Source organism: Amblyomma americanum, chromosome 11 (assembly GCF_052857255.1).
Source record: "Amblyomma americanum isolate KBUSLIRL-KWMA chromosome 11, ASM5285725v1, whole genome shotgun sequence".
NCBI classification, from domain to species: Eukaryota; Metazoa; Arthropoda; class Arachnida; order Ixodida; family Ixodidae; genus Amblyomma; species Amblyomma americanum.
This window is the reverse complement of record NC_135507.1, coordinates 71,887,714-71,915,179: the sequence shown is the minus strand read 5'-3', so window position 1 is coordinate 71,915,179 and position 27,466 is coordinate 71,887,714. Positions and strand designations below refer to the sequence as shown.

The following is a 27,466-nucleotide window of genomic DNA, read 5'->3' as shown; positions in this document are numbered from 1 at the left end:
GGCAAAAGCAAACAAATACGTGATAACACATAGATAATTTTACGAAATATCAAACGAGTAGTCATTACCGACAACGATGGCCTACCAGTGAGATTCAGTCATCGCTGGGCGTCCTTTCCGCCTGGCTAGTACAATCGTTAATATTAAGTGCATTCTTCCTAGCAGCGCTGAAGTAAACCCGATTAAAGTCAGTCAGTCAGTCAGTCAGTCAGTCAGTCAGTCAGTCAGTCAGTCAGTCAGTCAGTCAGTCAGTCAGTCAGTCAGTCAGTCAGTCAGTCAGTCAGTCAGTCAGTCAGTCAGTCAGTCAGTCAGTCAGTCAGTCAGTCAGTCAGTCAGTCAGTCAGTCAGTCAGTCAGTCAGTCGGTAGGTCGGCCAGTCGGTCGATCGGTCGGTAAATAAAGATGTATTTTTATTTTAGAAAAGAATACAGAAGTAGAAGGTTTTGAAGATTGAAAGAAATTCTTTCGTCCTTTCCTAACTTGTCGCTAAACTATGCGTAATCATGTTGATGGAAATAAAGGCTATTATTATTAAACAACGTGCAGATGCACTGAATAATGGCAAATGGTCTTCTGGTCATCTTTATGTACATCGCGACGCTATTTTCCTGTTTCTTCAGGTTGCAAAATGTGCTGGAGCAGATTGCCACGTACGCCAAACAGTTCAAGCTTCTGATCCAGGCTATTGAAGATCTTTGAAAAATCCGTGAAGATTGCAATGCATGCATACTTCGTTATTGTCTAGGGCTTCAAGAATTACTTATTTTTTGTGCTAATAAGGCTGTTTGGGTGAATGTCCTTTGCGAAAAGCAGCATTGAGGCGAAGACAGTGAATTTAGTTTGGTGCTGAATACGGGTGAAGTCGTAGAAGATAATTTTTCCCAGCTTTCGGCAAACAATTGGCTGTATGTATATATATATATATATATATATATATATATATATATATATATATATATATATATATATATATATATATATATATCGCTCTAGAATTAGACATGTCATTCGTATCTTCATTTTCAGATACAATGACTTTTGATACCTGCATCAGTTTCGGGAAGGATTCTGTTGACAAGGCAAGGTTATAAATGTAACTAAGCACGGCAGCTACGTATACTATCCATAGCATATTTTACCGGCGCATTTTGAATGCCATCGATATTATGCGCTCTACTATTCTTAAAACTTTCTGCTCATGAGTAGGTTCCAGAAATATGGTATTATTATTTTTTCAAAAACCCTGTGTCTCAAGCTGAGAGCATTGCGCGTTGCTTATAGAGTCCCTCAAAGTCTCTTGAGCATTTCGGCAAACTGTAGTGGTCGACCCTCAACGATCGGTTTGTTAAAACCTGACGTGGATGGTGTGGAGTTAAGCAGTTGGTCAAGTGTTGGCCATGTTTGCGCATTGCCCTGAAAGGCATTCCATTTGGAACTGTAAATAAAGGCAGTTACTTTATTTGATATCGCTTAATATTTTTAAATCACTGAATGACTTTTTCTCGAGGAACTACAGCATAGTTTTCTTTTTACCATCTTTAAGCAATCGTTGGTGTCCGTTGGTTAGATTTTATCGCCAATTTTCTCAGATCGTTCGTAAAATAGTAGCCGTAAACGTGTTTGAAGAAAACAGTGAATAATTGATATCCATCATCTGTAAAGTATCCCAATTTTCGTTCATGAGGCTTGAACGATGACTATCCGAAGTCAGAAGTGTGATATTTTTTTCCGTCATAAGCTTATAATCCATTTAGGCTTATGAAGAGTTTATCGGTATGATAAACGAGTGAAAGTGGTCGCTCATGTCTATGAAAGTGTGGCGCTCGGCGCCGTGAACCGTGTCGCTGATCTTGTTGAAATCGTATGGTCACTTTATCTTATAACCGATAAGAGCATCACGTGAGCATCGGCATTGAAATCACCCTCAAGTATTAAAGTGAAGTTATTGTCACTAAAGTAGCTAGGTAAGCAACCATCTAAGTAGCTTAAGTAGCAAGCAACAGTAACAAGCAGCGAGTAATATCCCTGTCAAGCGCGCAAAACAAAGCGCGAAACAAAGCAGATATTTGGGCGAGTTTAAATTTGCGCTGTGAGCAAAAATGAATACGAAGAGTGTCACCTTCTAAACTTACACCCTAGCAGAGCTAAACAGAGTAACATAAGTGAGCTCGCCGAAGTGCGCACTCAGGTCATAGTGCGCTTACAGAACACACTCTGAGGGTTGAGTACGCTGCCTCGAAGGCAGCGATTTTTTGGGGGCGTAAAATGTAATAGGTATATTACAGAATTCTCAAGCAAGCTTATATTTCCTGTTACATGTATTTTTAACTATTTACGGTCGTTTTATGATAGCGACCAGAAAAGCAACACATCCCTGTGAAATGCGCTGTAATGAGCCGTTATCCGGTGTTATGTTATGTTATGTTATGTTATGTGTTATGTTGTGTTATGTTATGTGTTATGTTATGTACTAGTAAATTGACTTTTACCGCTATTACCACAAAACAAATTTCATTCGAGGCCGAAAATTAAGTTATGTTCATTTCTATGCGCTATAATCCTCTAAACGAGCATATTTATGAAGGTTACGCTTACAAATCGCCGTTTTGAAAATTTTAGTTCTCAGCTGAGCCGTCACTCCCGGACTTACGAGCGCGCTCTGCTTACCCGTTTAGCCCCGCTTAGCGTGAAGTGCACTCGAGGGGCTTAAGCGCACTCCTCGTAAGTGCACTTTATTTTGAGCACTTGACAGGGATATAAGTAGCTAAGTAAAGCAACTTATCCCAGGCAGGTGTGCGAGGCAGTTTGATCTCCAAGCCCAAAAAAAGGACACCTGACAAGCTTGAAGATGGACGGCCAGCACGCACGGATGACTCTCTCGGTTGCGTGATATTAGCTTTAGCCAGACTTCCATGGAAGCAAATTCGGCAACGATGTCAAAGCAAAATGCATTTTTCATTATGACTGCAAGCTCACCCCGTAGTGTGCTCGACCTGTTTGAGAAAAACGCGTATATAAAGGTCATTACACATGCACCACAGGTCAGACAGCATAACTGAGTCCAACTTTATTTCATATAAGAAAGTTCGTCCTGCTTGATTCATATTGTGTGAATTTTGAGATGAGAACACGTGAAAACAACTTTAGGATGATTGCGCACGATACCATACTATTCACGTCGCCGGGAGATGCAGATATCTTTTTTTTTTTACGGCAGTACGCCGACAGGAATGCTTATTCAGGAAATATTTTCAACATATCTATCGCGGGTCGAGAATGTGTAAAAAAGAGTAACATTCCTACTTTCCCGCTAGGACCTTCCCGAAACTTAGCTATACAAAACGCCAGTTCGTGTCTTTCTGGCGATGGCCTTTGCAAAGCAACCGTTCCATGCCTGGGCATAAATGGTTAATGAAGATCAGAGTTCTAGACTGATGGCCGAGAATGGGCGTACACATTGTTGTTTTCTTAGCCGTCTGAAGCACTGCGTCCCGTTTATTGCAGATTTTTAATTGCACAGCAATGTTACGGATAGCTTCCTCGTTTCCACAGGAAACTCGATGACACACTTTCACGTCAGTATCAACAATAGGCACACTCGCCAATTTCATGACGAGTATTTAGAAGATCTGATTACAGGAGGTGCCCCGAGGCCACGATTGGGAACAGTTGGGGATAAGAGTTAATGCGGAATAAATTATTAACCTTCGATTCGCCTTGTTATGTAACTCGAGAGATAAGCTGCAAAGCATCATCAATGTTCAGTGAGCATGATTAATGTTCAACAGTCTCGCAAGGGGACAGCAGTTCACATTTGGTAGCGATGTGCTGGAACTGGTAAGGGATACGTCTACTTAGGGCAGGTAGTGACAGCTGATCCGGATCATGAGAGGGAAATAACTAGAAGGATAAGAATGGGGTGGAACGCATACGGCAGGTTCTCTCAGATCATGAATGGCAGTTTACCAATATTCCTCAAGAGAAAAGCGTACAACAGCTCTATCTTACCGGTACTCGCCTACGGGGCAGAAACTTGGAGGCTAACGAAAAGGGTTCAGCTTAAGTTAAGGACTACACAGCGAGCTATGGAAAGAGAAATGATAGGTGCAACGTTAAGCCACTGGAAGAATGGGTGAGTGGGTGAGGGAAAAAACGTGGGTTAATGACATCCTAGTCGAAATCAAGAGGAAGAAATGGGCTTGGGCAGGGCATGTAATGCGAAGGCAAGATAACGGATGGTCCTTTAAGGGTAACGGAGTGGTTCCAAGAGAAGGCAAGCGTAGCAGGGGACGGCAGAACGTTAGGTGGGCGGATGAGATTAATAAGTTTGCAGGCATAGGGTGGCCGCAGCTGGCCGAGAACGGGGCTAATTGGAGGGACATCACAGAGGCCTTTCCCCTGCAGAGAACGTAGTCAGGCTGATGATGATGATTTAGAAGGCTTTCATCTTTGAAGTGAGGTACTCCTTTGATCTCAATGTTGCTCATCCCAAAATATTGTTCTGACGCGTTCAATCGTTGGTCGTGGTTGATTTTTCAAGCCTTTGCGCTTATTCAGAAGTTTTTTTTTTAATTTCCTACTTGAGAGCTGAATTTTGTTTGATCAGCTTGCTGCGTTCGTTTTTGGTGCTTTCAAACTGTTCGCTGAAAATCTTTTTGGATCTTTAAAGTTCTGCTATTTCTGCGCCGAGTTCACGTTCAATCCTTTTTTCAAAGTCATTTGATTTCGACCAGTGCATTACCACCATCCACTGCTTGGATATAGGGATCAAGATTTTCGCTCTCTACTCTCCGACCCTTGGCAGTGCCTGCATCATCATTCTACGTTAACATGCTCAGTATGCTACGCACTAGGACACCAGGTGGCGACACAATGCAGTGAAGATATGTAAATGGCCCATGCTCTCGGTTCGCAGTCACTGGACACGGCAGCATCGGGAGCATGCAGGACACAAATGTGCTGATCTACCTTGTGAGGTTCTACATATAATGCTTTCATTCTGACACGTAAGCAGTCATAAGTGTCTCCGGCAAAGTTTTTTTTTTTTGTATCGGCCTGATCACAACGAAAGTAGTAACGCATGCGTTATCGTTGACTTGTAAACATAGCAATTCAAATATGGTTCGCCAACGTGGTGACAGCTGCTGGCGCAAATCACTCAAGATAATTTTCTTCACGGAGCTACTCATCGTTTGAGAAAAGGCATATTATTTCAGCTTTTTTCCTAAGTAGGAACGGTATTTTCAACATATATAGTTTGTCCTTATATCTTAAGGCAAATGCGTGCTTGCAAGCACCGTAATGTTACAAACGTGGGCTGCAGTATTCAGAGTGTCTTCTCACCTTCACGCTGAGTCGCCAAGTTGAACATTCCTTAAACGCGGTTCAGGAAGCCAAACAGACGGTGTTGTGCTTTGTTATACAGTCGTTGAAATCTCTTGCTGTATTCGCCAGCATCAGAGGAAAGATCGCCTGTGCTTCACAGCGCCAGACAGTGCACCGTGCGCTTGATGCACAAAGCGCTAATATGGAGTTTTAGAACAGGGTGACCTTATCGGTTAGGGGCATATGGAAATAGCGGAGCGCCAGTGCGCATGTGGAGGACAATAACTGAAGGGGCGTTTTTGTCCTGTGCCTGCGCACTGGCGCCCTGCTATTCCCTTATGCCCCTAACCAATAGGGTCACCCTATTCTAAATGTCTCTATTGTCTGGGAGTCAGAAAACGCGTGGTAGCGTTTGCGTCTGTCGCCATGTGTGCGCGCGTGTGCTGCACATCAGGAGGGTTTTTGTATACCGTTGCCTTAAACCGCTATGCACAGCGTCACAACCAGCCACCAGTAACGCATGCGGAGACGGCTCTCCCTTGCGAAAGATACCGAAATATCCATCCATTTTAGGGAATGACTTGTCCCTGATGTTTTGTACATGCTCTCACTTTGCTCGTCACATACAAGCTGAGCACGACTGGGTGTTCCTTTCTGCGGGCGCAGTTCCCTCGCTTGGCCGGAGCGTTCGGCGTAGCCCGTGCGAGCGAATTTCGCAAGTAACCGCCTCGAAACTGTGCAGTCTCCCCGAAAGACCCGCGAACAAACAAGGAACGAGCCCAGTGAGCCGCTCAATCGACATTAGCGCGAAAACGCTCAGCGGAAAGAAGAGGGGGCGAACGAAGGAGCCAAAAAAGGGAAAAGGGGAGGATCGAAAGGGGAGAGAGGGGAGGCGGGCGCCAAAGTCGTCGTGCCCCCCTTTTGGTATAAGCGTCCAAATTACCGTGATTCGGGGGCTTTGGCGGGAACGTGATGAGCTGCAGAAAATGAGACTGCGCCTGGCCAAGGATGCGAAGATGAGGACGGCCCGCGGCGGAGGAGGGAAGAAAACGTCGGGAAAGAGAAGGAGGATTTCGAACGGCGGAGGTGGTGGGCGGAGTTCGCGTGCGCCCACACAGTTTGAGGCTGCGGTGTATACGGAGCATTGCAACGCAGCAGCAGAAGAAGAAGCAGGGGAGGCGGCTGCTACCGCCGCTGGCGGTCGGTTAGAGCGCCGCGGCGTCGTCGGCGGCGCAGGGAACAACAAAACCGAACCGTACAGAAACCGTTGCCAGAACGGATGTACGAGCCAAGATAAAAAGGTAAGGAACGCAGCTGGGCGTAGAAGGCGGCGGACGAGCGGGCTGCAACACTGGCACAGCTCAGCGATCCTCCGGCAGCAGCGGTGACCGTCCTTCCTTCTTCCCGCGTCCACGCTTCCCCCCTTTTCCCTTCCTGTCCCCTTTTTTTCGCCGGCGAAGCGAAGCGCACATCGACTGGAAGCGCAGATGCGGCCGCTGTGGGTGCCGGCTGCGCACCGAAGCGCTCGTGCGGCCGTCTTCTTCGTCGTCGTCGACGACGAAGAAAAGGAGGGGAAGAGGTCGAAGCCTCCAGCCTCGCCGCCGTGTGGATCCGCCTTTTTCCCCCTTTTTTCCTCCCCCGCCGCTCCTTTCCGTTATGCTTGCCCGCTGGGCTGTTTTCATTGATGGGGAGCTCAGGGACGGAGCTGCTCGAGGAGGATCCGCCGGGTGGCTTGTAAGTGACTCCCCCTCCGGTGCACGCGGAGGTCACCTCCGGGAGCGCAGCTGCGGGAATGGGGGCAGCGGGAAAAAAGGGAGGGACGTGCCCGCTAAGGGAAGAAGGGCGCGGCGAACAAGGAAGGAGGTGGAATGCAGGTTATGTTAGATTGCACAAGGGTGGAGCCGTTCCGAGTTAGGATATTTCGGAGAAAGGAAATGGGGAGGGGGGAAGAAAAGGGGAATCGTTCGATGCTTCCGTGCCTGTCCCGTGCGCGGTTTAGCGGTGCGATCGAGGGGATCCGTAAAAGGGGTTATCGGAAAAGAGACATGGAGAACGTAACGAAAGACAAGCACTTCGTTATTTTATTGCGACGCAAAGAAAAGTAAAAAGGAACCGCTGGATGACGAAAGGAGCGAAGAAACATCGTTCTTTTCGCTGACTTTCCGCGCGTGGGCCACCTTAACCGGCGCGGTGGAGAAGGAAGCAGAGGGAAGGCTAAGGATTGGGGAGTGGGGAAGTGTGATCGAGGAGATAACGCGGTGAAATCAAAATACGCCAAGAAAAGGAATCCCGGGGAAATGGCTGGGCTAGCGGTTCGAGTCTAAGGAGGAGGAACCCGAAAGGGGCGAGGGAAGAGAGGAGTCTGCTTCCCCCTGCTCGTTTCCCCTTTCTTCCTGTTTTCTCCCCAATCTCCTCGCGTGCGGAGAAGATGCCCCGGGAGAAGCGCAGCCGTTCCGCGCGGCTGACTGCCTCCAAGACGGCTGTCGACCATGCGGGTCACGGAGCGCGCAGCGAGCTTCTGACCGCGAACCGTCCAAGCGTGGCTATCGGCGCGAGCGTGGGCACTGGCTGTGCCGACGCCGGCCCTTCCCCCTGGGGACCCATCCGCGCGACAAAGATGGGGAAGCTCCGTTGGCGGTGCTGCCTTGCCGGCCCCTATAGGTGCTGAGCCCGAGGTGACCGCGGGACTGATGCGCTGACGCTGCGCGGCCGGCGATCCGTGCCCGAACGGATCCGGCGGAAGGGACGGGTCTGGATAGCCGAGATGGAACACAATGAGTGGCCGGGAATCTTTTGAGCGGCTTGTATCGCAGATATTTTTCCTCTCGTTTGATGACTGGTCGGCGTGTCGTTTGTCGCGAATTAGCCAGCAAAGCAATCGCGCGAGTTTGTGGCGTGATATGAGTGGGAAAGTGGGACACATCTTCGAGGTATACGCTGAGGCATCTTCACTGAATACGGCTGTTCTGCCGTTGCTTTACGCTTCCTTTGGTGTACAAATTGGTGGCGAGTCCCTGTTTCTTGGTAATAATAAAATTGATTTGTTTCCTTAATGACACCAGGGCACCTTGGCTAAAGACTGCCATATACCAAACATGCGTTTGGTGTACACAAATTCACGCCCGATTCTTACTTTCCCGGGCATTTAATCCCAGAAAAGATGAGCACTCTGCCAGGGAGGAGCTTGTGTTTTGAAAACTGGTGTTAAACCAGCGGCACTGGGGATCGAACGCCGCACCCAAGGCGGTTGCTCAAACCGCTTTAGGCTACTGGCTACGGTTTTTCAAATTGATGGATTAAGGCAACGTATAAATAAATGCGATTATTTACAGCTAACAAATGAAGCCGCCATAGAAGATGACCCACGAGTGCTTTAGTGCTGCTATTCTGGCTATTCTGGATACATGTTTAGTGTTCAGGCCTAACGAAATTTCATTTCTTTGCTCCAGCGCAGTATGGAACGGCTTGTCGTCACTAGTGGCAGAAACCCGAATTACACTGCTCGGCGCGACTGAAGATTATCACACAAACGGATGGCTTGTGCTTGAAAATATGCCTGTCAGAAAGTGCACAAAAGCCATGAGCAGCGAAGCCCTGTAAATCATAGCCAGAGTCATTGCCTGCACCTCCCACATCGTATGTTGAGAGTAAAAGAACAACACAGACTGTGTCATGACACAAATAGACGCTGTCTTTGCCGCAATCCACAGCATACCGCCTACATAAACGAATGTACCTACTGTACACGAATGGAATTACATTCCTGTAGAGGTATTACAGTAAAGAGCTTTTCAGAAGAGTTAGAAAATTTTTCTCTTATAAACTAAGTCAAACATAAGCAGTGTTTGCAGCAGACTTTTATGTATGTATTTCAAATTCTTTCATTGTTGAGTGATTTTTTTCAACTTTGTGTTTATTGGCAAAGCAATTTACCCACATTTTTTAATTTCATATGCGCTATTCTTCTTCTGTTTTGTATTGTTAGTGTTAGTGCAAGAAATTACTTGTTGAGTAGCACTGCTGCAGACTGCATCCTGTTCTTGAGTTTTTATCGTTATTTTGCATTGTCATGACATATATGTACTATATTGCTATAACTAGTACTATATATAGTACTATATTGCTATATTGTACTATATTGCTCCTCATGCGAGGGTAAGTTTTTGACCTGCAGTATCAATAAATAAGTAAATAAATAAATAAACAAATGCTCCACGCCGAGGCCCTCCAACGCGCTAGCGGCGTTAGATAGTCATTAGGCCTGAATGCACTCCGCACGTCACACCGATCATTTGTCCAGACTTGATCAATGCCTAGCCGACAGCTATCCCTGTGTCGCAGGGCTATTGTGATCCCCTGCAAAATGCAGCTCGCGCTAATTTAGGCGACATAATGACATCCTAAGAGCGCCAAGTTCCCCCTGTTTTCTGAAGTGGGTGTGTTCCCCCCTCAACTCGCAGCATGTCATGCTCCAAAGCCTTCAGATTGTTTCGTCGTCACAATATTTCTTCACACAGTCTGTCGGATTCATAGAGCTCATCTCACTCTAAAGAGTACCTCAGTTTTTGACAGTATCAGCACTGCTTAGATGTACTAGCGTAGTTGCACAGATCAACACCAATCTGTGACCTAAGCAACGTTCGATGGTGGTGCTGTGACCGGTGGGTGTAAAAATGTATGCAAGGAAAAGTTTTCAAATCAGTTTTCAGATCTTGGTGTGAATCTATGAGATCGTCCTTTCGTTACCGCGTCAAGTGCACCTCTGAAAAGAATGTGAAAGTGGTGAACGTAATTCAAAGCCGATAAATATTTAAAACGCCTTAATATGTGTGTACCGAAGCTTCTCCCAGGCAGGGGTAACGGGCGTAGGCGAGTCACATAGGAACAGATGGAAACAAAACTTTCCAAAATAGTTTCCTCAATTCACAGTGCACCTATCAAGGTAACCGTTCCTGAACAGCTAGCGAGTATATTTGAGGCGAGCATGGGGGAGTATGCAACGTGATTTTGTAGCTGACGTTTTTTTACAACGTTACGATGTGTGATGTTATATCGGACATATCCCCCCCCCCCCCCCCCCACACACACACATAGTGAAGACGCTCAATCGGCTGGGTGTTTCCCTGAATCAGAAAACCTTCTCGTGTAGTCTGACACGCTAGCACGTGTGCTGTATTTACTTGCAAATATGTCCGTTCAAGCTCGACAACCTGGATATCTCCGCATGGAAGCCAATTCTCAAACGACATGGTAAGTCGAACCACATACCGTAACAAACAAGGCGTTTAACTATAGCATATTACCAAAAGCATGCTGCGCATGCGCAGTGGAATCTCCGTGACCTACGCGGGACCGCTCCTTCCTTACTCTACGTCAAGCGCTGAAGACGTGTGCGTATTGTGCGAGTGATCATTGCCTCTTTTGGTTAGTTGCCTTCACCGCTTGCACACAAGCTTTTCACGAAGCTGTCCTGCAGGAGGCCGTCACGTAGTTTTGATCTCGCAACTCCATGACTAAGTTTAACGTTGTCAGCACATAGCATAAACCAATTGAAAGAAAGCAACTGTGATCACATACAATGATACCGAAGCGCGATCACACCGATGTTATACATATTAGTGCCTCTGTCTGTGGGCTTCACTGCTCAGATTACAGTTAGAAGGAAAAGCATCCAATGGAACTTCAGGTTCCGTTATAAAAAAGTATTCGTTGTGTGCGAAACGACTGGCTTCATTACGAAACCAAAGCTGGGGACAGGTCAACAATGTGCGCCCCTTTATTAAACACAGAACAAGCTTCCCTCCTTTATTGTCGCCGTGTTTGAAGGAGAAGCCTACGGTCGTCAACCGACGTTATTGGACGCTGCAGTAATGTTTTAAACACGCCTAGGGTAGTATTTTTACGTTCTATTTCATTTTGTGTTCATTTGGTATTCTGGGTACCATCAGTACAGGACGTCAGTAAGGGCCGGTTTTCAAAAACTTCCTCACTTCACTGCAAGAAGATTCCCCGAATATAACTTTGACTTGAGTCCTTCCTGTTCCTGTTTTTTAAGGTAAGAACCACAGGAAGGCTAAACAAATAAATAAATAAAACCTAGACACTAAACCCCTGGCTTGTAAATTAGGTGAAAAAAAGAGAAAAGATAGCATCCGGAAGTATTTTCACCGGTAAAAATTTCCTCACTGTCCCCGGAGACTACCGTAGTGTTGGTTTAAATAATGGTAAAAAGTAAGAACGGTAAGCAGGCGGCCGTACACTTTCGAAACCGTTCCCGCTCTTCGCCGCTCCCACCATAACCGAACAGCGAGGTCAGTCACTGGCTTCAAGGGTAAAGCCACATATTATATAAATCTTCAACAACTCCCGGCAAAAAAAAAAAGAAGAGCTGGAACAAACTGTATGTCTTTTTCTTTCGCTTCTATCGGCTTTGATAAGTTCGATAGTAAAGAACAAACCAACAACAAAAAGGAACACCGTTTCTATGTGCCCTCTCCCTACTGCTTCCCATCTTTCCTGCGCGCTATAACCGTTCGTCCGCTTTTATTTCGCGACATCAGAAGATCAGAGGGGAACTTTTCTCGGTCAACAGGTGTGTTCGGACGGGGCCGAGAGGCCTTCCGAGCGGCTCCGCCACAGATAAGCGGTCACCGGCACCTCCGTGAAAAACGCACGCCCAGAAGCACCCGTAAACATCTCCTACAAAGAGAAGGCGCTGAGAGAGGAAGAGAGAGAAAGCAACGGTTGACGCGGCAGCAGAAATCCGTATTTACCGAACACCCAGTGGAGCCCGCTCGGCTGCGTGCTCGAGCGAGATAAGGGACAGAGCGCGGGGTTCCGGGAAACCTTGGCTCGGGGAACGGGAGGAAAGGGAAGGGTGTCGCAGAAAGGGGAAACCCGAGTCTCAGAGCCAGCCTCGCAGCTAGGCTGCTGCCGGAGGAGCGGGCTTTTGTTGACGCGACCAGAGCCGGTGCGGCCACCGCGCCCAAATGACTTCCCCCCCCCCCCCCCCCGACCGGGCCCGTTCCATCGCGAGCCACATCTCGCGCCCAAAAGTCCTTGTTCCGTTTCATCCAGGAAATCTGTCGGCTTTTAACTTGGTCTCCCCCTCCTCCTCTCTCTCTCTCCTTCGGCACTCACGCTCTGCGATGCCCGCTGTCTGGTGGTTCCCAGGAAATGACGTGCGGCCATCGCGTTCGGTGAAGAGGGAGATGTGAGCTTCCTCCAGCGCGGTGCTCTTATAGGAGTGGTGGCGATGGTGTATCCGATGGGTCCTCCGGAAGCAGGGAGAGGACTTGTAACTGCCGCTTGGAGAGTCGGCTCTCGCTAATTATCGCGCGAACTCGGAGAGGGCGGAAGGGTGGACTTGGGGGAGGAAAGCTTAAATACTCGTTATTAAGCTTGGGAGCAACAGTTAAGTTTAGAAAAAGCTCTCCTCTCGGATACTTTGTGTTTCCACGTAGTGAAAGGGTGAAGTTAATGAAGGAAGCGCACAGGAGCGCTGTCTTTGTGTTGCTCACATGTGAAAGTGAGTGCGTATCAATGCGAGTGTGAGTATTTGTACGTACTTTCGCGTAGTACAGGCGGCAGACATCTAAGTGAGACAATCGTACTTGCTTCGCTCTCGAACAGTGTTCATTTTGCCGATCTCTGTGCGTGCGTCTGTGTGCGTGTCTATGTGTGTGAGAGTGTGTCCGTCTGTCTGTCTCTGTGTGTAAGTGTGTCTCTGTGTGTGTCTGAGTCTGTGTGTGTGTCTGAGTCTGTGTGTGTGTGCTCGCGTACGTGTGCCTGTGCGTGCGTGCGTGTGTGCGCGTGTCTGTGTGTGTGCTCGCGTCGTGTGCCTGTGCGTGCGTGCGTGCGTGTGTGTGTGTGTGTGCGTGCGTGCCTGTGTGGGGGGGGAGGGTGTTGTTGGCTTGTGCACGTGTGCACGTGTGTGTGTGAGAGAGAAAGAGGGATGTTACGCGTGGATGTCCATGATGGCCACGATGACCATATTGTAACGTGGATGTGGACTACCAGCGGCCTGCAGACGTGGAGAAACTGCAGGTTACGAGAAATCCGAAAAGCCGTCGAAATACAAAAATCTTCGAAACCGTGCTGCGACTCAAAAACCCTGCTGCCAGTGCAGTACATGCTGCAGCTAGCGCGATCAAATTGAAAGCTGAATGCATAAACTGTCGCATCGCAATCGAGAGCAGTTCGAGCGACTAGCTCCAATCCACATGAGCCCTAGCATAGAACAATTCGTGCGACTAGCTCACATCCATGCCTTCGGCAATCGTGATAAGGCAATGCGTGATAGTCAACGTACCGGCCATTAGCACAAGTTATTAAAGCGCAAGCTAGCGCTGAGAATTCGGCCCTGGCATCGGCTGCGAATTTATGAATAGCATAGAAGCCTCGGAGAAAATAATAATAATTGGTTTTTGGGAAAGGAAATGGCGCAGTATCTGCCTCATATATCGTTTGACACCTGAACCGCGCCGTAAGGGAAGAGATTAAAGAGGAAGTGAAAGGAGAAAGGAAGAGAGAGGTGCCGTAGTGGAGGGCTCCGTAATAATTTCGACCACCTGGGGATCTTTAACGTGCACTGGCATCGCACAGCGCGCGGGCGCCGTAGCGTTTTGCCTCCATAAAAACGCAGCCGCCGCGGTCGGGTTCGAACCCGGGAACTCCGGATCAGTAGCCGAGCGCCCCAACCACTGAGTCACCGCGGCGGGTCCTCGGAGAAAAAAGCCAACGTCATCCGTCATCATTTAATTCACGTGGTTCCACATGTCGTGGTGTGAAACAAAAGAATGAAATAGAAATAGAGTCGGAATTGGAGATGGTATTAGCTTGAAGCGGGCTTTCCCAAATGGTAGAATGAGATACATGCCTTGTGTATATACACAAACACACGCCCCCGCCTAAGAAAGGACGCATCGGCTTTACCATTCGTGCGTTTCTGACGCAAAGGTTGCGGGCTCCGGTACTGACGCACAAGTGCGGGACTGGACACGTTCGAATCTCGATGAGCTCTAGAATAGAACTGCTAGTCGCAACCATAGCATGCAATCAATCGAGAGTCGAACCATCAACCAACACATGCATTAGCATCTACGAAATGAAATGTGTGCACAGTTTCAATGCACTGTCTGCTATGCAGAAATGCATAAGGGCATACTGTCGCACAGTCACACGTAATCAGCCATCAAGTGTCCCCCTGAATATTTCGCTTTCATTCCATAATATGATAGTACATAAATTAGTTTCTGACTTACTGCAAGCTATTATTTGTACACGCGGCTTCTGCGCGCGTGGTAAGAGTGTCGTGGTGGTTCTATAAGAAGTGAATCAGCAATCTTTATTAAACTGAGCTAGCACAAAGGCCTAATTGTGGGAGAGAGCGAATAGGGACAAGCATCTTACACGTGACAGTCAATCCCAGCTTCGCCTGCGGTTTCCCAGAGGGACAGCAGAGTGGTTCGTGCCCAAGCGTCGTTGCTCGATGTAGTCCATTCACGGAATTTCTTGAGCTGTCTTTTGAAATTTTTTTCCCTTGATGTCATGGTAAAGGCGCTCCTCCAAAGTCCACTTTGTATATGTTACTCCCGCTACATGGTCCTCGCCGTATTCTTGCGCGCCATCGGTGTTTGTCTCCAGGTCGTCAGTCTCGTGCGTATACGGCCACAGCCCTCTTACAAAAATGGTCTATAGAGAGTCTATAGACTGTTTATAGACTCTATGCCTTCCTATACATATTTATTTTGTCTATTCACAGTCTATAGAAAAAAGTCTACTAAATGTGTTTGGACATAAATATAGATTGCATATAGACTGCCTATAGGGTTATTGACTCTAGACTGTTCTCTAGGGTTTGTCTATAGAAAGTCTATAGACTTTATAGCCAGAATTCTGTAGACAGTCTATAGACTGTCTAAAGACATTTTTGTAAGGGCCGGGCGCTCATATGGTACGCAGCTTGACCCGACAGAATGCTCTATAAACTAACTGAAGTGTCTAAAGATACGCCCGACCTACTCAGCTGATTCTCATTAAAGGCATGGCGTACGTAGCTGTATACGACCATGGCTAAAGTTACGCCAACGTATTCCCGTCATGCTGCTTGCTACGCTCTCTTCCCCGCAAAGCGTATGCAAACCACGCGCAGGATTCGCGGCTCCCAAGGAGCCGCAAAAAGAAGTTCGCCGGTTCCTACATCTCCACGCTCCCACAGATGGCACAGATCGTAGTCTTCACGACCGGTAGTGCGCGGCGAGCACCGCTGCCATCCGCACCACGCTGCATGCAAGCGACGGCGGAAGGGGACGCGATGTACGCCCCAAGAGATACGGATTGGCTTGCTAGCTTCGCCGTGCACTTAGCAAACAGTCTCGTAATCTGTCACCTCGATCTGTTGGAAATTAGGCTAGATGTCACTAGAGATTACGGCGGCTGCGATTTTCTGCACCGACCTCTGAAGCGCACCTACACAAGAACAACGTTCTTGGACAAAAATTTTGAATATTGGAAACCTGTGAGGCACTGTTATATAAATATTGAAGGTAGTGTTCCATTCTTTCGATATGTAGCAACATCTTTCTTTCTGTAGTGTTTCCATCTCTCGCATCGAACAGTTAAGACTGCCGTAGAAAATAAGTGGGAGGACGCTTTTGACAATAGCAAAAACGTCAATAGCAAAACATAAGTGCAAGCTTGCCAACGGGAGATCTGCGGATATATTTATTGTTATAGTGAAATGTTACAATGTATGAAAAAAATTGCGCTCATCAACTCTTTCCCGTTCAAAAATGTTTTCTGTCCAGAATTATTGGGTATGGATCGAGCGCCCGCACTCGGAACAATACGCATCTCACCATGCAGAGAACCTGTCCGCTATACCTGATCGTCCGTAAAAAAATTGGCGGTGGTTTAGCTCTGGTTAAACCTGGAGTCAAGCGATACCTACAGCTGGCCGTGTGGAACTTGCTCAGTTGAATAGCAGAGTCAGTCTTTCGCCGCTCCATTTCGCTGGGCGTTCCTTCTTCATCTTCGTCCCACTTTATACGGCGCATGCGCGCAGCTGTTGCAGCTCGGTTTCGCCGGCGCGCCGCGCCGCCGGCAGCAGCAGCTTCCCCGCACCACGTGACCAACACGTGACGAACCACGTGACCAGCCGTGGCGCTGCGCCGAAGGCAGCTGCTCCGCACCACTTGACAGCCTGGCGGCGCCGCCACAGGATGGCGGCGCCGCCACGCTGAAGGCTCGAAATGCCACAGTAATGTAGCTATCGCTACAAAATGTCATCAGAGAAACCGTCAATCAGAGGAAATAGGAAAATAGGGTGTTAATCATTAGAATTCTAAAGTTCTACCTTACATCCATGGCGAACGGTATGTCAAATATATTTGAGGCCTACTTTGGTACCGCGACGATAACCAGGCCGGTGAGCCTGCCGAAACGGAGACGTGCTTCACCGCTGTGCACGAGGCAGAAGCAACCGGTAAACAGAAGCGCGAACAATCCGCTTCCGGGTAAAAAGTGACTTCGTTTGGTGAACCCTAAGCGAGCGCCCAGCCTGTTTTTTTTTTTTTGTCTTGGCGCGAAAGTTCGCGTACATGCAGTTTAAATCCTCGCGTGTTCGAGTTTCGCGAGAGCCGAACGGTCCCCGCGAGTCACCCGACGCCATGCGCGATCAAAGATGAGAGGGGCGCTCAACTTCAACTGGAGAACGCGACTCGTAATAACGAAGTAATCACTCATTGGCTTCCACCAAAGCGTAACCACAAGGCTACAGAAAAGGAAACCTATACAGCTTTCCCAGAAACTTCGCAGTTAAAGAGAAATTCTTCCTGGTCCGGGGTTACTTTACTCTGTCCGCGGTTAATCTACTCCACCTTGAGGGCTTCCCCTAAACATTTGACCAACACTGTTGATGAATTCGCTCTCGCCCTACCATGAGCTTGCCGTCCCGGTTAGCTCAGTTGGTAGAGCGACTGCTCCGGCGAAGCGGTGGTCCCGGGTTCGAACCCCAGACCAGGACGAATTTTTCTTCAACTACGAAGTTTCTGAGAAGCTGTATAGCTTTCCTTTGTAGCCGTTTGGCTACGATCGGGTGGTAGCCAATCACTAATTACTCCCTTATAACAAATATACTCAACCTTGGGGGATTCCCCTAAACATTTGACCAACACTGTTCCCGCTTCGAGTTAATGACGAATTCGCTCTCGCCCTAGCATAAGCTTGCCGTCCCGGTTAGCTCCGTTGGTGGAGCGACTGCTCCGGAGAAGCGGTGGTCCCGGGTTCGAACCACAGACCAGGACGAATTTTTATTTAACTACAAAGTTTCTGAAAAAGCTGTACAGCTTTCCTTTGTAATTGTATGGCTCCGTTCGGATGAATGCCAATAAGTACTAACTCCCTTATTACAAATTTACTCCACCTTGGGGGATTCCACTTAGCATTTGACCAGAACGTGGCTCCCGGCAATGGAAGCTTCAGCGTTAAAGAAGCAGACTTTGGCACATGGCAGAAAATCGCATGCCCCTCATGTTTGCATGGAAATGAAATTGAAATTGGTTTTGGGGAAAAGGAAATGATGCAGTATCTGTCTCACATATCTGCGGACACCTGAACCGCGCCGTAAGAGAAGGGATAAAGGAGGGATTAAGCGAAGAAAGGAGGAAACAGGTGCCATAGTGGAGGGCTCCGGTATAAGTTCGACCACCTGGGAATATTTAACGTGCAGTGACATCGCACAGCACACGGGCGCCTTATCGTTTCGCCTCCATCGAAACGGGACGCCGCGGTCGGGTTCGAACTCGGGAACTCCGGATCAGTAGACGAGCGCCCTAACCACTGAGCCACCGTGGCGGGTGAACATAATGTTGCAGTTCACTCGTTCCAATCCAACGACGTGCGCCAAATGATACACCCAGAATACATGCTGTTTGTCTTGCGCGTAGCAGTACACGCAGCTCATTGCTCGCTCAGTGGAAGCTGTGGTAGCAGTGGAATCTATGCCACCACTAGACTCGCACTATTCCATTGTGTCAGTTTGAGTCTGCCCCGTTACGACCAATAGTAGACTCAAACACACGGTCGTATCCGTGATATCGAACATACGAGAAAACTTTGCGAGATACATAGGACTTTGAAAGATGCTGTTTGGACCATGCAACATACTGGATCCATCCGCCGAAACCTTACCAGCAGTCTTAAGAAACAGCGATCGGATCCGTGCAACGTGCTCGAGAAAAATATATACCGGGCAACGTTCTGATTTGATTGCGTCTCCTGCTATAAGCATGTGTCCTTTATAAAGTTATCATGTCTGACCTATAGCAGGTTATCCCCAATATTTCATACGATCAGGGTGCATCTTAAATATCCTAGGTCTATAGAAGGCATTCAGTTAGAAAACAGTCGACAGCATTCTGCAATCATCTAGCTGAATCGCCCTCTTCGAAACCGAATCTGCATTGCGCTTGGTGTAAGGCGCCATTTCATTTTCTGTTCGTTCTTTTAAACAGCCTTCAAAAGCCAGAATCAAAGGAGCAAGAAAACATCTAAACAACTTCTTCAAAGTGATGCATTATTTAATACTGCGTTGCTCTTTTTCTTCTACGTATTCAAATTTTACTGATTTTCTTCTGTGCTCGGAATCTCGGAATCGACATTAAAACGAAGCATCGTTCCCTTAGACTGGAATAACTTGCACCAAACATAGAAGAGAAAGCAACTGTGATGGTTCAGCGTGGTGAACCGCTACATCGCATTTTCCCAGGCCATAACAAGACGTTTGGTCGAGCTTTTCTCCAGACTAGAGCATCTTGTAGGCATTTTTTCATCTGCCTTCACGTAGTCGATTACAAGCACGCCGAACAAAGTTGCTATTCTTGTACATGGAAAAGAGGCACGTCACTATAGCCTTATCGAGAGCGGTTTTTGCGTGTGTGAGCATAAAGCCAATAGCATGGCCAGAAGAGAGCTTCCGACAGCGGAGGCTTGAGGGTTAGAAACACAGACAACATGAAAGAAACCTAAAGCAGATTGGCTGCTCTTTTACTTCTCAACGATTTTCTGAACGCCTTCCAAGCCTACACTGACTCACGCGACGCCATCGAGCGGTCTTTATGCCCGACATAAAGAGCGCCCACGCAGAATGAAAATGCCTCCAAATCGATAAACTGGTTAGAGGCAACAAGCCGCTTTTCTCTGCAGCGAAAACCCTCCGTGTTCTGGCCGCTCGGCTGGCTGCGTATATTTGTGTCCCTTGTCGACTGTATGGATCACGGCAAAGTGGCTCTTTTGTGTTGATCGATGTGCAGGCATGCACACTGACCTGCCTCGAGGCATTATTGTTCAACAATCGCTAATAGGAGTTCCTCACGCGAATTCTCGCGACCCATATATAAGGTAGGGTGCGTGCTGACGCGTTCGAACGTGTTTCCAGGCAGGCTTGTCAACCCAGACAGTATTTCCTCCCACTGTAACGTCTGTGATGAAATAGCTGAACGGCCTGCTGGCTGTTGTATGAAGGGGTGCTGTGCGCATATGGACAAACTTCAGAAACATATTTTCTAGAAAAGTAGACTATGTGTGTACGTAAATTACTCTTTCATGTAGGATGAATTTAACGGCTTCAACCCTGCACATTAGTTGAACAAAAAGGTAGCGCACAAAGGACGACCACAGAAGGAATACATCACAAACATGAACGCTGTGGTCGTCCTTTGTTCGCTACCTTTTTGTTCAAGTATGTGTCACCAACTAGCGCAGCAACAAGTTTTACTGCGCACTAGTCTTCCGTTCGCAAATTCTGTTGCGCTCTAACATATCCTTTCCATCCATCGTGTTATCAGGATTCAGCGTATGTAGGCGCATACCGTTCGAAATGCTTTTTACCTTCCATTCCCTTGATGTCGCGTTACTTTATAGATTCTCAGAGTTGCGCGTAGTTACAAGATACCTCCCTCCAAAGCACTTAAGTAAAGGGGAAAGCCGCAATTATTGCATGCAGGAAGCAGATTTGGTGCAGCGGTCAGAGTGAGTGCAGGCTCATTCCGCTTGTTTTTCGCTGTCGAACTAGATTTATTCTAGCCAAGATACTGTGCGGTGCATGAAACGGCTTGCAAGTAATGCGTCGGCTGAACCTGGACCTTTCTCAGTAAGATCCAATAAACTCACGATTTGCGTCGGTGGCGCCATCTGTTGTAAACGCCACAAGTTACTGCCGTTTTCTTTTTAGCAATTAGCGAACACTTGTCATAAAATTGCTTGTTTTGATAATAAAACATCGTTTTCAATGCAAAAGTGCACTCGGTCATAATGAAATGTTGAAAAGCAAGGGAAGAATATATGTACTAATGGTCTGTCAGCAGCAGTTTAGTGCTACACCATGCGGAGGAGGTAGCTTCTCCACCATGCATGGATGCTTTTCAACCATGTGATCGCGTTAGACCAGGAAGGCGCGAGCGGCGCAGGGAAAACAAACGTGAAACTCTCGGAACCTATACAGTAACTCAAGCTAGATTTGGTGCGTGGCGCCCTCTCTGTTTCGAACTATACACTACAACCGCAAATAAAAGACGGGGATGAAAGGCAGCTCCATTGTCGTAGTTTCATCCAAAGGGAATACTGAAGGTGGATGCGAACCAAGAGCGCTTATTAAAGTCAACGCAGTTAAGCCTAGCACGTCGAAAACGACCGCGTCGGGACGAAACCGAAAACAAGTGGAATTCGATTATAAATTATTCAGCAGCCATAGGCAAAAAACTACACGGTAATCCATGTATGCTAATGCCTTACGCATCATTAGGAAGAATACACGCGCGCAAAAATTAAGTGCCTGTGCTCCTATAAATCCGCTAAAAAAATAAAACCTATGCTGAGTTACAGCCCACACAATAACGATCGGAACCTACTGCGGTGGCTCAATTGTTAGGACGCTCGGCTAGCGGGCCTCAAGTCGTGAGTTCAATGCTGGCCGCGGTGACCTCGTTTCGATGGAGGCGAACCGCAAGAGGCGCCCGTGCGCTGTGCTATGTCAGTGCACGTAAATATCCCCTTGTGTTCTAAATTTATCCGGAGACCTCTACTACCTACGGTGCCTCACTCTTCTTGCTGATACGTCGTACGCGCTACATAGTTACTGCTGCCAAGTGGGTGCTTAAAAGTGATGTAACTAAAAGAGCGCATAAAGGTTTCTTTAGTGACAACTTTATGTGTGTTGCTGCTTGTGTATGTAGGAGATCAAAATGTTGAACAGCACACATTTTCAACACTGGGCTCATCGCTCAGCACGACGCTCGCTCAGAGAAGCAGGATAAGCGTTCTACAATCGAGAAGACGGTCAACGATCCAAAACGTGCGCCTTCGCTGAGACCTGGCAGCTAAGGAGTGCTAAAGAGACAGTAACGCGAGAATGGCACGCGACTTTGGGGATCACCTGCGAGTGGCTTTATTTTTTGTTTGGACGACTCAAGTAATTCGATCTTGCCTTTGGGCACAGCTTTCGAACTCATCTCACCACGGCGGTAGCACTGACCCAGTGACAACGCCACATACAAGGGATATCCGAATCATGGCCAAATTTCCTAACTCCTTTGAGTACTTGCGAGGGATGTCCGTGACAAGTCCTTGTTATAGAAGTCCTGACACGTCATCCGCTGGATATTCCGCTCTGGAGATATTACGGATATTTACTTGAATCACGTCTCATTACATTTGCATAATGTTCGCAACAAATATAGCAGAGTAGAGAAGTTTTTTTTTTTCTTAAAGGAGACATCTGAAACGTGGTCCACTCATTTTCATTTCTTGTTTGTGTCATCGCGGATTTTTATTTGTATGAAATAGTATTGCTTAGCGTGCAAGAGCCACTGGCTCCAATAGCAGGGTCTTCGATTTGGAGTACATAAAAGCGTGGAAATTCGTTCTGTGGATGTATGCTCAATATGTTGTTGTTGCATGACTTCTGGTTTTTAGCGTTTCTGTACCTCGATCTTTGTTTCGCATATGCGTGTTCTTCAAGTTGTTCGCTGTGACAGCATGTGATGCTATGCAGATTTTATCCCTATAACTGTCATCAGTGTGCCAAGCAAATATACCGTTGTAATCAGCTGTAGTCGTCTTCCTTCACATCTAAATCGCAGAAGTTTTTTCTCTTGGGCCTTTAAAAAATCGCCAGGGAAATTTACCATTATATAATGTAACCAATGTGTCCGTGTTATGGCCTATGAAAATCTTAAGGCACTTCCTACGGAGGTTCCTTGGACGCAGTAAGTGCGACCGAAACGATAAGTAAGAAATTCCCGCGGGATTTTCTAGTACTTCCGGGGGATATTCCCTTCTAGCATGCCTATCGGTACCCGCCGGCACACAAGTAGGACACGGTGCGCAGACGACCGGGCTCAAATCATGAACCAAAGTTACGGCTAGCGGCAGTAAACAGATGTGGTATGGTTGGAAAAGAGACCAAGATGTCACTGAATGGCAGTTCCGGAAGAAAGGCGGATGTGTTTAGGGCTCGTAGGCAGCACAGCAGGGCCCGCTGACCGCAAAGTTGTGACTTTTCTTTCATGATGGCTGAGCGCGCCCTTACAAAAATTTCTTTAGGTAGTCCATAGACTTCTGTCTATAGAGTCTATATATAGAACCACACGTACTAATCTTTCGCCTTTTACTAAAGATTACCATGAGAGGGGGCACTCCAATGAGCCTATAGGCAAATTTCTGAGACTCTCCATAGACAAACCGTAGAGAACAGTCTGCACGCAATACAAATCCTATAGACAGTCTATAGACAGTCTATTGATTTATGACCGTACACTTATAGTAGACTTTTCTCTATAGACAGTATATAGACTACGAATAGACAAAAAGAAATATCTATAGGAAGGCATTAGAGGCTGTAAGAAGTCTATAGACTGTCTATAGACCATTTTTGTAAGGGCGGTGCGTATACACTTCATACCTCGCATGAACACGAGGGAATACCCGGTCGGTCCCCAACGTCTTTAGCGCTGCCCATCTGCGCCACCCTACAGCGACGCTGTCGGCGTTTCTCAGGGCCGGCAGCGCGGGTGGCGGTGGCGTGACGCTGGCCGCGGAGCCGTCGTGCTGCGGCGCCGCCGACGACGAGGCGGACGCGGACGGGGCCGAGCCCCTGGAGGAAGCGGCCTGCTTCTACGGCGCCGTCAGCCGCGAGACGGCCGAGTGGATCCTGTGGGAGCGCGGCTGTGCCGACGGACTCTACCTGCTGCGCCGGTCGGGGCCCGACTACGTCCTCTCCCTCTGCTTCGACCGCAGCGTGCTCCACTACCGGATACGAAGGCTCGCCGGCGCCGGTGAGAGAAGCTTCTGGCACGCACGAGAAGTTGCCTGTCCCTTTTGTCCACTTGAACGAGCCAATGCTTCATGGTCACTACGGGCGACTGCCCGAGAATCGGTGGCGCACGGCCAACAATACACAGAGAAATGAATTTATAAGCAAAATTAAAAAAATTGCGGCTTTTCCAACCAATTGTTTTGAATTGCTTTTATCTCTAGTAGGTTCTCCTCAGCACTCGTTTTGTATTTTACTGTACAAATTGGGATGTGTTCATTTTATTTAATCTGCGGACACAGCGCACGAATTCTGTACTGAGTCCTGGAGCCCAGCCCTTATAAAACGCACAGCCTAAAATCAGAAGCTAACAATAAACCATTTCCGAAATTTACTCCGGGCACAAAGTTCCAAAGTTTCTTTTTTCAATGCAGGTAGTGCAGCATTGCCTTGCGAAAAAAATACACCCGTCTCCCTCCCTTTCCCCAACCGCCGCCTCCAATAGACACCCATAAAGTCACCCCTGTTCAGATCGTCATTTCTGGCTTGGTTTAGTTTGGTTTGGTTTGGTTTATGGGTGTTTAACGTCCCAAACTGACTCAGACTGTGAGGGACGCCGGACGTAGTGAAGGGCGCCGGAAATTTCGACCACCTGGGGTTCCTTAATGTGCACTGGCATCGCTAAGTAGACGGTCCTCTAGCATTTCGCCTCCTTTTCTGATATTCTAGTTTAGACTCAAGAGGCGCTCTACTGGCTTTTCCGCTGTCGCGTTTCTAATGCTTCGTATATGCACCTAGCGCCATCTATGGTGGGTGTGGTGTCGCAGGCGTCGAGCTATGCGGCCTCCCCGGTCAGCAGTTCCGCGACCCATGGGCGCTCCTGGAGGGCGTGCAGGGTCTGGCCACGAGGCCCTCGCTGCCCTGCAACCGCGCCCGGGACGCCATGCTGCCGCCCACCCACTGGGGCCTCTCGGACGACACCGTGCGCGCATTCATGCTGCTCAAGGCGCGACACTGGGGCATGGACGTGAGTGTGCCGGGCACCGTCCACGACACCTTCTTTACCTCCCCGCAGAGCGTGCTCACTGCCGTATCGACGACGAAACACTCAGTGAAACCACACACTTCTGGGCTGTAACCCTGGACTGTCCAGAGGACAATAGAGGCGTGTACTCCTTTGCTGACGCCAAGAGAGGTTTCGCAACGTTCCCATCGACATAGTGCTTTTCTTGTTCTCAAGCAAACCGTGTGATGGTCAAAAAATTCCCTCGGAGTCGCTGTCGATCCACTAAAATATGCTATGGTCATTCATCCACTTTTTCTACTCTCAAGTTGAGAGGAGGTTTTCCGCTGTTTCCAAATATACACAGAAGTTGAAAAAAAAAACAGACGGCAAGTTTTCTTTCTTTTTCGGCAGTATTCGTGAACGTTGATGACCTAGCAATAGAGCCATTAAACCGACACTGCGGATAACTGCATCTTATTATTGTTCTGAGTGAAAATTGATTCTCTGGATCTTTCTGGCTGTGTTTACGTTTGTTCGGCAGCTAAATACGAATTTATCACCGAGAAAATTGGATTAAAAAATCTTCCTGTCAGTCGCTTTAAACTCGTGACGTCCCTACCGGAGTGGACGGTTTTCCACCTTTTCGAAGTGAATGGCGACGTAGCATCGCCTCCGAGATCCGTGGTGAAAAATAAGCGTCGACAAATGCATTTTACTTGCGAAGTCTGCCGGTGATGGCGACACCTGAAGTACCTTTTTTCCCCCCTTTTTTTACCTCATAACACCTCCGTTTTCGGTGATGGGGCGGGATGTTTCCGTAATTAGAACTCGTTAGCGTACCAACATTGACCTCATTGTCCCTTGAAGACCGCGAGACAAACCGTGCGATAGTGAGCGATGTTGCATGATTGACATCCAACGTATGGGAGTAGGACCTCTGGGGCCAGAGGTCGCCGGTTCAAATTAAAATTTTTACTAGAGTTTCTGACCCGGCGCGACATTTTTTTAGCTAAGACTGCAATCAATGTGACTGATTTCCTTTTCTCTAATTGATCACGATTTGTGCTTGGGGACGTTTTTTGCGCAACACGGTTAATTCCGTGCTATCGTCTAGCTTATACACTCACAGTTAGATATCTGTGTGTATAGCTTCCGAGCTGCGTACTACCCTTAAAAGAGAGCTGCACCTTAGTGCAACTGCTGGGTTTCTACAGATGCAATTGCTGCGCGAAATTAGATCTACGTAGACCTTTCTACATGCCAGTTGAACATGAGCACTTTTCCCGGAAGGCCGTGGAATGCAGTTCAACTATGACATTTTATTTCTTAGTATAACACATAGAATACAAAAGCCGTTTGTTGAACCCAAAGCCAACGAATAGTGAGAGTCCAGTAAGAAATACGCCCGCTGCGCGGCATGCGCAATAAAGTACTTGACGAACTAAACACTTTTTTTTACAGTGCAGTGCACAACTGCGAATATAGAGTACCATTTGAAGGCGCAAATACACACATGAATACCTAGTAAAATATATACCAGGTATTTCATTGAAGGTGATCACTAATTTTTAAAATTACGGCTTTTGAGGTAAATGAGAGGTTTTTGCGGCACAGTAATACAATTGTTGGCGGACGTCCAAAAAGAGACGATTCATGTTAACTGGTAAAGTAATTAACTTAACTACAGCAGAGACATTTTCACTGTTACCGATGGTCACCTGATTGCCATTAGAGGTATGTAGCCGGCCGTGAGTAATAGCCGCATCAGTATTTAGAATTTCGAAAATGCGATTACCCTCGGCACTGTGGCTAGACTAAAATCACCTATTTCCACTAGTTACGTGCACTGGAGTGGTTGCTTTGCTTGCATGCTTCTCGAAGGTACATGCATTTTGGTACGATGTAGCCAAAACCAGTTGAGCCAAAGCAGCGAGGGTAATCACGTTTCCGAAATCTAAAAACTGATACAGCTATTACTAACGGCTGGCTACAAATCTCCATTTGTAATCAGGTGCCTATCGATAATAAACAGTTCTTCATTAGAATTTAGCTAACTACTTTACAAGTTAACATGATCAGCCTGTTTTTTGCTGTACGACAACACTGGTATGACTATGCCGGCTTCTGTTAACCTCAAAAGCTTCTGTTAACCTAAAAAAATCCTGTCCTTAAATATTAGTGATCACTTTCCCTGAAATACCTGGCAATATGGGAATGCATATGTGAGCACCAGAAGATGAACAAATTCAGTATAGCTGACGCAGGCCGCTCCTTGTGCACCCTTTGCCGATGTTATAGAGATGGAACAGAAATTACGGAATGACAGCAACTCTCGCGGCGCTGTCGCCTAGCTTATCAAGTACCACCACGACTGCGCATGTGCCTTAGCGAACTGAAAGCTTTGTTCAAGTTAATTTAGGTTCTCATCCGTTCAGGCGCCAAGGTCACCAGCAGCGAGCCGACGACGGAAGCTAAAAGCATTTCATGCTTATAAAACGCCTACGAGGCAAATGGTAAAAGCCCACTGCCGTGACGTTGTGTCCTATACTCGAGTCCATATTTTCGTGCAAAACCACTCATACGATCGTCAGAGCCGAGCAAGAATTCTGCTTGTGCATCGCTCGTTGCCATAGCAACTGTGACGCCAAGCGGCAAGAATTTGGCCCGGGCCACCCCCGAAATTTGACTTTGGCCGATTTGGACCGAAATCGATGTCAAACCATGATTGACCGTGCCAGACACGCTAGCGACCTCTAAATTTTACATAGATCATTTCCAAACATTTGGTCCGGGCCACCCCCTAGAAAAGCAGTACACAGCTTTGAA

At 47.6% G+C, this 27,466-nt stretch overlaps 1 protein-coding gene and 1 non-coding gene across 3 annotated transcripts in view; both read left to right on the top strand.

The window, feature by feature from the left end:
• Positions 1-27,466, top strand: part of LOC144110119 (tyrosine-protein kinase SYK-like) — a 122,918-nt gene that overhangs the window by 54,261 nt on the left and 41,191 nt on the right. For both annotated transcript variants that reach the window (XM_077642940.1, XM_077642941.1), the window contains exons 2-3: positions 23,379-23,656; positions 24,462-24,661. In XM_077642940.1, the coding sequence (XP_077499066.1) occupies positions 23,379-23,656; positions 24,462-24,661 (478 nt within the window). The remainder of the gene's footprint in view (positions 1-23,378; positions 23,657-24,461; positions 24,662-27,466) is intronic.
• On the top strand, positions 22,942-23,064 carry LOC144111552 (U5 spliceosomal RNA). The gene has a single exon (XR_013310080.1). It is a non-coding gene; the product is annotated as a U5 spliceosomal RNA (small nuclear RNA).